The 13,284-nt window shown below is 42.4% G+C and overlaps 1 protein-coding gene across 1 annotated transcript in view; it reads right to left on the bottom strand.

The window, feature by feature from the left end:
- Window positions 1-2,136: 2,136 nt before the first annotated feature.
- Window positions 2,137-13,284, bottom strand: part of LOC309568989 (sialic acid-binding Ig-like lectin 12) — a gene marked incomplete at both ends in the record, with an annotated part of 46,571 nt that continues 35,423 nt past the window's right edge. The window contains 2 exons of the mRNA XM_082274752.1: window positions 2,137-2,193; window positions 11,610-11,668. Coding sequence (XP_082130878.1) covers window positions 2,137-2,193; window positions 11,610-11,668 — 116 coding nt within the window. The remainder of the gene's footprint in view (window positions 2,194-11,609; window positions 11,669-13,284) is intronic.

The raw sequence follows: 13,284 nt of genomic DNA, 5'->3' as shown, positions 1-13,284 counted from the left end.
CCTGACCAAATCTCCAACTCTAGTTGCAGAAATGCAGCCCTAAGCTGGCAAGGAGCCTCTACCATGCTTCACAGTTGGCTGCAGACACTTATTGATGTACCGTATTACAGCCCTTCACCAACAAACTGCCTCCTGCTACAGCCAAATATTTCACATTTTGACTCACCAGTCCAGAGCACCTGCTGCCATTTTTCTGCATCTCAGTTCCTATGTTTTCCTGCATAGTTGACTCGCTTAGCCTGGTTTCCATGTCCTATGCACATGTCCAATGTAAATAACTAAGCCCCAGTGGGCTGGGCAAAATGTGTTAGGGGTTGTGGTTAGTTGGCAGTGAGATGTAGACTGAAGCTGATCCTCACTTGTATGTCATGGTGACTGGTTGGGAGAGAGGAGTGTCTTCTATCTACAACACTTTCCAGAACATTATAACAAAAATTGTGCAAAATCTTGCAATTTGTTTTCTTCAGAAAGTAGCCACAGCCTAAGGGAAAAAAGCCTGTTCCCTGCCTGCATGCAGCAAAAAACGACCTTTGTTGCTAGGCTAAAGATTTAACTTAACAGAGGTTTACTGGACCTCATACATTTTTGATTGGTTATTATTTTTGCTTCCTTATTTTTGCTTATATAAGCATTTAGGTTACTAATTATTTTGATTTCACTGAAGATTCAACATGATTAGGTGATTTTGAGTGCCTAGATTGCATGTTTTTTGTGTTTTCTACTCAATCAACAGGGAACATGAGGTTCATTGATTGAGGATCTACAGATCTCAGCAGAGAGTGTACCAAACCTTTGCTGGGAGGTCACAGCTTCCACACAGAGCAAGAATCCTTTTCTGCTGCATTCTGGCAGGGGCAGGTTTTTCCACTCAGGCTGTACCTGCTTTCAAAAGAAAACAACTAAAAGACTTTGCTCATTTCAAGAGGTGTGCTATAAGATCCTCACCAGGAGTCCCCTCTGTGCTGCACAAGATGGACGCCAGGACCCCAGACAGGTGCTGGAGTTGAAGCGCCAAGGGGGGGATGATGATACATATCTTCTGGGCTTGTCCCCTACTCAGGGGCTTTTGGAACGATGTTCCATAGGTCATCAGGCAGCTGACCTTGGTCGAGGTGAGAGACGATCCTGCAATGTGCTTACTCTACCTCACGAAACGTCCGGTTTGGAAGTACAGGATGTCCCTGGCTATTCAACTTCTCAACGCTGCAAAGGCCTGTATTCCAGCTATGTGGAGGCAGACACAACCTCCCATACGCTCTCTATGGTTTTCTAAAATTAACGAGATCCACCCCATGGAGGAACTAATGGCCACTATTAAAAATACCGAAGAACAAACCTGGGACCTATGGAGACCTTGGGTATACTTCACAGGTACTGCTGCCTATAAGACTCTGGCTGAATTACTGTGCACCCTTTGTCACTCCTTGGGTGGCCTGCTATGGCCGCCTCGCCCTGGCCCTTCCTTTATACTTCCCTTTCTTCCCCTGTCATCCTTTCCCCTCTTTCCTAGCCCTCCCTCTTCCTCCTCCTGACTTCTCCCTCCCCCCCCTTCTTCTTCTCACCAAGAGGTTATCTTTCATAACGCTTCATATTTTATCCGCAAGATCTTTGATGTATATCAGAGTGCATCTCTCCGAGACGCAGTAACGGGTGTGCTTGGGCTTGGCGTGTTCATCCCTCTCTTTTGCCTGACATTTCCCGCAAACTGTCCGAGCGCACTCGTTCTTGTATAAAAATGGCTTATTTCTAATAAAGTATTTTTGTTTTTGAACTGGCTGTACCTAATGCTCGTTTAGACTGTTCTCATTGTTTTATCCACGCTTGCTTATTGTACCTGTTTCCATTGCTGATTACACATAAGTTTACCGTGGCTCTGCTCTGTTTGGTACTTTGACGTCAATAAAGATATAAAAAAAAAAAAAAAAAAGTCTTTGCTCACATTTTGCTTTAAAGCACCTGGAACGTATCTAGTTCATTTGATTTTTTAAGTAAAATTGGACCTTAAGCTAATATTGTTGGTTTTGAGACTTTTCTATAAAATGTTTCCACAAATATATTTAATAAAATAATAAAATAAGCAAATATTTTTAACCAGAAAAGTAACTGATTATTATTTAATTCCTTGGCCTTTAGCGTTTATTGCTGTGATCTTATGACAGTGTGATAGATGGTGCTTGTTGGCTTCTGAAGGTCCTGAAATAAAGGAAGATACATAAGTCTTAAGTATTGCAAATATCCAAGGAATAATGTACTGCACAGTGTAACTGTTTATTTTCAGGAAACATTTACTATTCAGTATTCTTACTAAGAATATATGCACACACTCATCTATTTTTCTTGCAAATAGACAAAGTTCATACAACAGACTGCTAAGCCAATAACAGAAGTTGGGGCTTAGTAATTTAATCATCACAGACTGTGGAAAATTTTGCATTTCATCTGGAAATTAAGGTCCCAGAGTCTGGAGGAAGAGTGGAGAGGCATGTAACCCAAGTTGCATGAGGCCCAGTGTGAACTTTCCACAGTCAGTGATGATTTGGGGAGCCATGTCATCTGCTGTGGTTGGTCCACTGTGTTTTATAAAGTTCAAAGTCAGCACAGCCCTCTTCATGGAAATTCTAGAGCACTTCATGCTTCCCCCTGCTGACCAGCTTTATGGAGAATCTGATTTCATTTTCCAGCAGGACTTGGCACCGCCCACACTGCCAAAAGTACCAATACCTGGTTTAATGATCATGGTATCACTGTTCTTGATTGGCCAGCAAACTCGCCTGAACTTGTGGGGTATTATCAGAATCGGTGGGGTATTATCAAGAAGAAGATGGGAGACACCAGACCCAACAATGCAGATGAGCTGAAGGCTGCTATCAAAGCAACCTGGACTTCTACAACACCTCAAAATTGCCACAGGCTGATCGCCTCCGAGCCACGCCGAATTGATACAGTAATTCATGAGAAAGGAGCCCCGACCAAGTATTGAGTGCATACTATACTGTACATGGACAGACTTTTCAGTAAGCCAACATTTCTGTATTAAAAATCCTTTTTTTTTTTTTTTTGGTCTTCTGTAATATTCTAATTTTCTGAGATACAGAATTTTGAGTTTTCACTAACTGTAAGCCATAATCATAAAAATTAAAAGAAAGAAATTCTTGAAACGTATCACTCTGTGTGTAACACAGCTATATAAAATATATGAGTTTCACTTTTTGAATTGAATTTCTGAAATAAATTAAATTTTTGATCATATTCTAATTTTTTGAGATACACCTGCATACACTATTATAAAAATCAAACTCAAGGGTCTAATAGGGGTTAGGGGCACACTTAGTGTCCAGTTGCAATGGGCTGCAATGTGGGGCAGAGAAATGTGGTTACAGCAGGGCAGCTCTGTTGACTACTTTCTCCTAGGATAATTTCATAGGTGTGAACAAACATGTTGAGACCCTAAGAATACATACATTAAGCCTTCTACACCTTCACATCCATCTGACAAATCATTCATGATGAAGGGGGGGGGGGTGCTGAGCCCCAGAAACATGTTGGCTTTTGTTGTGGAAAAAAATCTGTACACTGCACTTTACACGTAGCACCCTGCTGAATCCTGTAGTCTGTACGTAGAACCCTCCTGAACCCTGCATCCTGTACAAAGTGCACTTCTGAACTCTACACACTGTATGTAGCTCACTCCTGGTATTTAAGACCCTCCTATGCCCTTTTGCTGTGGTGTGGTGGGGGGCGTGGTTGAGTTCCTGTACCCATTCTCTGAGAAAAAAAAGCCCTGCTTAACGTCCCTGGCAGTATTCCCGAGTGCGGCTCGGGGTGGAATTTCAGTGCCATTAGCGGTAACCCCGAGCCACACTCGGGGTACCACCAGGGAGCATCACTGGATCCTGGTAGAGGTTACTTACCTTGTCCCCGGGATCCCGCGATGTGTCACTGCAGCATACAGCGGCCGGATCTTCCGCCCGATGCTTGTGACCCCCGGCTTCCATCTCCTGCGACATGACGCTCGCAGGGGGGTGGAACCGGCGGCAAATTTGAATAGTAAAACACACAAACACACTGATATATTGTAATCCTATTGGATTACATTACTAAATAAAATAAATTGACATTAGTTTGCCCCCCAGTGCCCTTTCCTGCAGTTTTACTGTACTTTTTTTAATATATATATAGATATATAGATATATCTATATATATATATATATATATATATATATATATATATATATATATATATATATATATATATATATAGATAAACACGTATTTATCTATATATCACATATATATAAATATATATATATATATATATATATATATATATATGTATACAGTATATACAGCTGCAAGAAAAAGTTGGTGAACCCTTTTGAATGATATGGATTTCTGCACAAATTGGTCATAAAATGTGATCTGATCATCATCTAAGTCACAACAATAGACAATCACAGTCTGCTTAAACTAATAACACACAAAGAATGAAATGCTGCCATGTTTTTATTGAACACACCATGTAAAAATTCACAGTGCAGGTGGAAAAAGTATGTGAACCCTTGGAATTAATAACTGCTTGAACCTCCTTTGGCAGCAATAACTTCAATCAAACCTTTCCTGTAGTTGCAGATCAGGCGTGCACAACGGTGAGGAGTAATTCTTCACCATTCCTCTTTACAGAAGTGTTTCAGTTCAGCAATATTCTTGGGAAGTCTGGTGTGAATCGCTTTCTTGAGGTCATGCCACAGCATCTCAATCGGGTTGAGGTCAGGACTCTGACTGGGCCACTTCAGAAGGCGTATTTTCTTCTGTTTAAGCCATTCTGTTGCTGATTTACTTCTATGCTTTGGGTCATTGTGCTGTTGCAACACCCATCTTATGTTGAGCTTCAGCTGGTAGACAGATGGCCTTAAGTTCTCCTGCAAAATGTCTTGATAAACTTGGGAATTCATTTTTCCTTCGATGATAGCAATCCGTCCAGGCCCTGACGCAGCAAAGCAGCCCCAAACAATGATGCCTCAACCTCCATACTTCACAGTTGGGATGAGGTTTTGATGTTGGTGTGCTGTGCCTCTTTTTGACCACACGGGTAGTGTTGTGTGTTTCTTCCAAACAACTCAACTTCATCTGTCCACAGAATATTTTGCCAGTACTGCTGTGGAACATCCAGGTGCTCTTGTGCAAACTGTAAACGTGCAGCAATGTTTTGTTTGGACGGTAATGGCTTCCTCTGTGGTATTCTCCCATGAAATCCATTCGTGTTTAGTGTTTTACGTATTGTAGATTCGCTAACAGGGATGTTAGCATTTGCCAGTGACTTTTGTAAGTCTTTAGCTGACACTCTAGGATTCTTCTTCACCTCATTGAGCAGTCTGCGCTGTGCTCTTGCAGTCATCTTTACAGGACGGCCACTCCTAGGGAGAGTAGCAGCAGTGCTGAACTTTCTCCATTCATAGACAATTTGTCTTACCATGGACTGATGAACAGCAAGGCTTTTGGAAATACTTTTATAACCCTTTCCAGCTTTATGCAAGTCAACAATTCTTAATCGTAGGTCTTCTGAGAGCTCTTTTGTGCGAGCCATCATTCATATCAGGCAATGCTTCTGTGAAAAGCAAACCCAGAACTGGTGTGTGTTTTTTATAGGGCAGGGCAGCTGTAACCAATACCTCCAATCTCATCTCATTGATTGGAGTCCAGTTGGCTGACATCTCACTCCAATTAGCTCTTGGGGATGTCATTAGTCTAGGGGTTCACATACTTTTTCGACCTGCACTGTGAATGTTTACATGGTGTGTTCAATAAAAACATGGCAACATTTCATTCTTTGTGTGTTATTAGTTTCAGCAGACCGTGATTGTCTATTGTTGTGACTTAGATGATGATCAGATCACATTTTATGACCAACTTGTGCAGAAATCCATATAATTCCAAAGGGTTCACTTACTTTTATATGTATATATATATATATATATGTATATGTATATATATATATATATATGTATATATATATATACCATATATATATATATATATATATATATATACATATATATATATATTGTGAGGGATTAGCTCCGTGGCGGGTGTGGATGACCCCTTGGGGGGTGCGTTTTCCCAGAGAGGTAGCCGACAAGTGCTTGCAAACAAACAGTGTGGTTTATTAAATGGTGTTTTCTTCACCAGGCTGTATGCAGCAAAACATCCAAAATAAAATAAAACAGAAAATAAATCCTTGCCTCTGTGGGCAGCTACCTTCTCACAACTGGAACCTGCCTAAGTGTCTGTCTCCAACCTACCGTCGGGCAGACTTCCTTGTCCTACAGCGGACACTCAATAGTCCTTTTATAATAGCTTCACAGGGCAACACAGTCCTTTTGTTTCTTTCACATCAACAGTTCGTCTTCTCACCTTTGAGACGTATTCACCCTTGGTTACCGTCCCGGGCACACATCACTCCGGGGGGTCTTCTCCCAGGCCCACACATCCTGTCGGGAGGCACACGCTGACTGTCCTCCTGCTCCCAGCCCACATGGCTTCAGGATGCAGCTTCTGGAGGCAGCAGTCCTTCTCCCATGCCCACACGGCGTCGGGAGGTACACGTATGTCTGCCTTCCTCTCCCAGCCCACACGGCGACAGGAGGCAGCAAACAATAGGACTTTCTCTGAACAAATTATAGAGCCTTAACTCCCTCATTCTGAACAGGTGAAGGCCTTTCAACTTCCTGCTGGCTAGCTCTGTAGCCAACACCCTAAATTAATTAATGGACTTTCTAAATCAGGTGGAAATGTATCTCCTTCCTGTGACTACATTCCCAGATCTAGCCGACTTCCTGTCACATACCCCCCCCTCTTGTTTCAACCCTAGGGTTGGGACACATATTTCCAGGCACGCATGTGTCAGGCACTGCTGACTCACTGATAAGCCTCCTATTATCCTCAAGCTTCCGGATGAAACTGTTTTGTCATCTTCATTGACGGATTTCTCATAAATGCCACACAGTTTGTCTCTCATCTCATATACACATTCTTCAACTGCATTTTTGGCATCATTTTGCTCCTTCTCGTTTCTGTCATCTTCATTGACAGCTTTCTCATAAATGTCAGACAGCTTGTCCCTCATAACCGTCTGTCCAATCCACCATGGAGGACCGTGATCCATAGGCAACTCAATTGGGCTAGTCTTAATGTCTTCAACATTCTTAAGACGCCTCTCTCTGCAATCCATAAATGTTTTCCACAAAACTTTGAGAACCTTTGCTTCACTAAGCTTTGTTCCAAGTAGGGACTCTTGACATCCCTCTGTGACTTGAGTTGCCTCTCCATACATCTGTACACAATCATTGACTTTTTGTTGTAAAAGGGAATGATCTTCCTTCTTGAGCTTTGCTTGCTCTAAGATGCTGTGCAGAGGATTTTCCAATTGAGACAACAGGCTGTCACACATTTCTTCAAAGTGACCCCTGTTCCTTTTCCCAGAGATATCAATATCATTCACCAAACATTTCATATTCATAGGCAGATCTGAAGCATTTGCACTCATCAACTTCTTAAACTTTTCGCCCTCCTGAGCGAGTCGCAGTAAAGGCCTACTATTTGATTTGATATTCAGTTTATATTTCTTGCCAAACTCTTCACAGAAGAAGCCAACCAGAACATCATCAACTTTCCTTCCACCAACATAGGGGTCAAAGGCAACAACACAGTTGAACCCAGCGATCTGGGTGGTATCCATTATAGACCTCCTCTCTGCATCAGTGAAGAAGCATGGAACTGCAACACATTCTTTTACAGGTTTCTTCAATGCACTTTCTGCTGAACTATTTGACCGCTCAAGGTCACCTAGTTCTTTTTCTCTATCTGAATTCCACATGGAATGCATCTCAAGATCACGATCAAACTTCTGCCACCCGTCTTTCACCAGTTCCATTTTGGAAACACTCCCTGAAAGGCACTTATTCATTTGCTTCACGTTTTCACCAACAGCCTTAGTTTTCTCCACTAGGTTTTCAGCCTGAACTGAGAAATCACCACATTTCTTACTCAGCTCCTTTGTTTGCTGAAGTTCTAATGATACATTTTCCAATGCTTGAAGTTTTTGAAGGAACGGTTTATTCCAAAGGGGTGATTCAAGCCACATGTCGTCACATTTCTGAGGCTCACTCAGGACAGACCCCAAAACACTGATCCTTTTAAAAACTGCATCAGGCACACTATCCCCTCTTTGGGACAGATCCTCTGTTGCCTGGAATTCCTCTTCCAGTTCCTGCAACGGAATCTTCATCTCTTCTACTTGCTGTTCTAAGGCTCGCTTAGACTTTTCTAGCTCCTGAACGCTTTTCACAACATCATCCTTGGAGCTGACCAATTCTTCCATTTCTGTACGCAGCTGTTTAACACTTTCTAGTTCAGCCTTACACTCTAGAGCTTCCTCCAAAGAGCGAGCCAAGAACAGGGCTTTGCTCTCGTTATCACGCACCTCCGTTTCTGCACGTGCGCGTTCTTCTGCATATTTTGCAGACACAGTCTTCTCTTCACCAAGCATCTGATCAAACTTCTTTTTCACATCTTCAACACACTGTAATGAACCAACGCTTTCTTCCATGCGTTTTTTCATATCCGCTATCTGAGCTTGCAATGTTGCGACTTGCTCTGATAGGTTTTTCTTTGCTTCCGCCTCCTCTTTTAATTGTTCCAGGAAGCCATTTTTCTCATCTTCCATTTGTTTGAGCTTTGTGCTAAAACTCAGCCTTTGACACCTCTCTTCCTGTAAGAGTTCCTGCGTGTCTTGCAGCTGCGATTCCAAGATAGAAAAATCTTCCGCAATTTCTCTAGATTTGCTGTCTGCTTGAGAAAGCTGATTTGTAACATTGTCCAACTCAACCTGCAGTCGGTTTGCCTTCTCTGACAGCTTAGCACACAATCGGTCACCTTCTGACACCTTGACTTGCGATTCCAGAAGCTGTGCCTCTACTTTTTCCCTCTTATGTTCCCAATCTCCTTTTCCCTGCATAAGAGCCTTCACCTCATTGGCTAGCATCTGGGAATAAGAATGTAATTCTGCCACACAGGCTTCTTTCTCCTTTAACTGCTGCTGGACACGTTGGGCTTCCCCTTTCCAACTTTCACAGTCCGCACGCCATTCATTTACCACATTTCTCAAAGTAGTGAGCTCATACACAGTACTCAGTAATTTAGCCTCTCTTTCACTTTTCTCGTTGTCGCTGAGAGACAATGTCGTTTTCAGAGCGACATTCTGTTCCTGCGACTCCTGCAGGTCTATTTTTGTAGCTCCCAAAGACTGAAGACTTTTTTCCAGCTGATTACGCAACTCCAACATATCAGCCATACTTTGCTTCTGCAAAGTCTGAATTTCACTTTCCTTTTCCATGAGGATGGTATCTTTCTCCATTATAGTCTCTCTGCGTTTTTGCAACTCGACCAAAAGAAGAGCAGTGGATTCTTCCCACTGTAACACATGAGACTTGAGTAGTTCATTCATTTCCTGCAAGTTTCTATGCTCCATTTTAAGCAATTCCAAGGCTTGTTCCTTTTCTTCCATTTTCCGTTGCAAGGCATCCAACTCAGCCCTGCACACATACTCGGTTTCCTCCAAACCGATGGCCTCCATTGGCTGCTGGCGTCTCTGTTTCCAGCCTGCCATGCTCTCTTGATGAGCCTTTTGTTGAGCTGCAAAGCTCTGCTGAAAATCCGCATTTGCCTGCTGTTGAGCTGCATTTGCTTGCTGTTGAGCTGCATTTGATATAATCAGATGTTTCAACATCTCCTCCATTTTGAGTTTACTTTTCATCTGAGCACACTGCGTCTCCATAGCGGTTTCATCAGTGTTGCTAGGGACAACAACCTTCCTCTTTAGTAGACTCTCTTTAGGCATGGATGGGGCTGGTTCAGACGGCAACATCCCCTCCATCCATAGAATCCGGTCTCTCATTTCATCTATCTTTGCATTCTTCAGGCGTTTTGAACGCCCCATCTTCAATAACTCCACAAACAAATTTTTCACAGTCCAGCAAAAATTTTTCAGACCACTGTCTCTTTAACACATGTAGTTTTTCTCTCTCTCTTGCAAGATCTCTTTTCCTGCACACACAGTTTGTGCAGTCACTTGCACCAGACACAACAAGGTTCATCAAATAATTTTGAGACCGCTGTCTCTTTAAAACACTTTTTTTTTTTTTTTCTGTCAGGATCTTCTCTCCTGCACACATAGATTGTGCAATCTCATGCACCAGATAAAGTTCATCAAACATTTGCACTTCCTTGCAGGGATCTCTGCTTATGCCCGCATCCTCCACCATATGTGAGGGATTAGCTCCGTGGCGGGTGTGGATGACCCCTTGGGGGGTGCGTTTTCCCAGAGAGGTAGCCGACAAGTGCTTGCAAACAAACAGTGTGGTTTATTAAATGGTGTTTTCTTCACCAGGCTGTATGCAGCAAAACATCCAAAATAAAATAAAACAGAAAATAAATCCTTGCCTCTGTGGGCGGCTACCTTCTCACAACTGGAACCTGCCTAAGTGTCTGTCTCCAACCTACCGTCGGGCAGACTTCCTTGTCCTACAGCGGACACTCAATAGTCCTTTTATAATAGCTTCACAGGGCAACACAGTCCTTTTGTTTCTTTCACATCAACAGTTCGTCTTCTCACCTTTGAGACGTATTCACCCTTGGTTACCGTCCCGGGCACACATCACTCCGGGGGGTCTTCTCCCAGGCCCACACATCCTGTCGGGAGGCACACGCTGACTGTCCTCCTGCTCCCAGCCCACATGGCTTCAGGATGCAGCTTCTGGAGGCAGCAGTCCTTCTCCCATGCCCACACGGCGTCGGGAGGTACACGTATGTCTGCCTTCCTCTCCCAGCCCACACGGCGACAGGAGGCAGCAAACAATAGGACTTTCTCTGAACAAATTATAGAGCCTTAACTCCCTCATTCTGAACAGGTGAAGGCCTTTCAACTTCCTGCTGGCTAGCTCTGTAGCCAACACCCTAAATTAATTAATGGACTTTCTAAATCAGGTGGAAATGTATCTCCTTCCTGTGACTACATTCCCAGATCTAGCCGACTTCCTGTCACATAATATATATATATATATATATATATATATATATATATATATATATATATACACATACTTTAACTTTTTTATAGTTATTTATTATATTAGAATTTATGATTTTGTGTTTCAAACTTTATCATACCCGAGATGTTATAAAGAAGAACGCACAGTAAAAAAAAAATCATATGTAAATAGTTGGTTTGGGCTGCTCGTCCTTAAGAATTACTAGCAAAACAATGGTACTGCTTTCATCACCTAAAGTCAGAAACAATCATACCGCCAGGGAGGTTAAAGTACTGGAAAAGTGAGCATAACGATGGCGCAAATGCATTGCTTGTGCTGGGGGTTATGTTGCATATCTTTGTTTATATATCCATTTCACGTTTGTAGAGTCACTCTTCCTCTATATCTTTGTATAGAGGAAGAGTGACTCTACAAACATGTGAAATGTGAATGACTTATGTAGAGTAACAAAAAAAGTTATGCCCACTTCTTTTGGTACAGCACCTAATGCAGCTGCGATCATACCTGGTATACAGAGTCTGTTCCTCTTGTATCACCGAGTTCATTCATGTTGTCATTGCACTCTAAAAAACATGAAATAATTTTAATTTGTAACTTTTGATTTAGTAGGCATCTTGTATAAGATATAGCTTAAAGCAGGAGTCCAGGTTTTACCCCCCACTTCTGACACCCTGCTCATGCCTTTGGCTGATCCGATAGGCAGGAGCAGGCATGGCAGGCTGACAATGGTGCACAGCAATGACATAGCCCTGTTACAATAGTGTTGAGTATTTAGACCCCCAAGGTAAACCATGTCATGTCCCCAATTGGAAGTGTTAAACAAAATTGGTTTGGAATGGAACTTCTGTACGGTAATACCCCACATAATCCAGGATACAGATCATGGTCTCTGACTTCTATTAATGCCATGACATGTAGGGGGTGGTTTTCATGTGGGGTATCACAATATATATATCTCAATTTGGTAAACCACTTTTTTGTTTTTTATAATTTTCCAAGATGTACATTCGCAGATTCTCCCAGGTTGAGATGGATATGTCCTATTGTGTGGCAGTGTAGGCCCATCCCCCCGGTGTAATGTCTCTGTAACAGCTACATGATATGTGATCTAAAAAGTCCAGGTATAGGTAGGGTCCAGCTGATTGGTCTCCTTGAAGTGCCACCACCACCAGAGAGAGAGAGCAACCCCAATCACACTGCCGCTTACCGGCCCACTAATAAAAGAAGGCTTAAAGGTTCCACCAAACTGCTCCTCCAGAAATCCTCAGCGATTCCAGGATCAAGCCAACTAGGTGCGACTCCATACAGATGGTACAAGGCAGACCGATCACTCATATATACCAGAAAAAAGCAAAAAAGAAAACCATAGTGCCACACCTAATGAACCACCATTTAATTTCCTTATGGCAAATAAATGCTTACAGGTAATAAGAGTAAAAAGAGCTTATCTGCCAAAAATGTTTGACCGCCATCGAGATGACCACTGCTTCACTCCATAGTGACATCCCGCGTCACAGGGCCCGCGGAATCACTGAGGATTTCTGGAGGAGCAGTTTGGTGGAACCTTTGAGCCTTCTTTTATTAGTGGGCCGGTAAGCGGCAGTGTGATTGGGGTTGCTCTCTCTCTCTGGTGGTGGCACTTCAAGGAGACCAATCAGCTGGACCCTACCTATACCTGGACTTTTTATATAGCGTTGCTTTTCAATTTTATACTGTTTTTATGTTTTATCCAGCATATGTGCAGCAGCTGTTTTTTATTTAATAGACCCAAGCACAGTTTTTTGTTTCATTTTTTTATATGATATGTGATCTATTTGGTTGTAAGTAGTGATGGGCAAATGGTTCGGCAAGAGCATGAGTTCAGGCTGGACATTGACTGTTTGCCCGTTCTACGAACACCCAAATTTTAGAGTGACCTTCTGTTGTGGCCAGCCTAAGGCACACCTGTGTAATAATCATGCTGTCTAATCAGCATTTTGATATGCCACACCTGTTAGGTGGATGGATTATTTTGGCAAAGCAGAAGTGCTCACTAACACAGATTTAGACAGATTTGTGAACACTATTTGAGAGAAATCGGCCTTTTGTGTACATAGAAAAATGCTTAGATCTTTGAGTTCAGCTCATAAAAAATGGGGCAAAAATAAAAGTGTTGCATTTATAATTTTGATCAGTGTGT

Source organism: Pelophylax lessonae (genome assembly GCF_965119305.1).
Source record: "Pelophylax lessonae genome assembly, chromosome: 12".
In the NCBI taxonomy this organism is placed as follows: Eukaryota; Metazoa; Chordata; class Amphibia; order Anura; family Ranidae; genus Pelophylax; species Pelophylax lessonae.
This window is presented reverse-complemented; position numbering and strand designations above follow the sequence as displayed.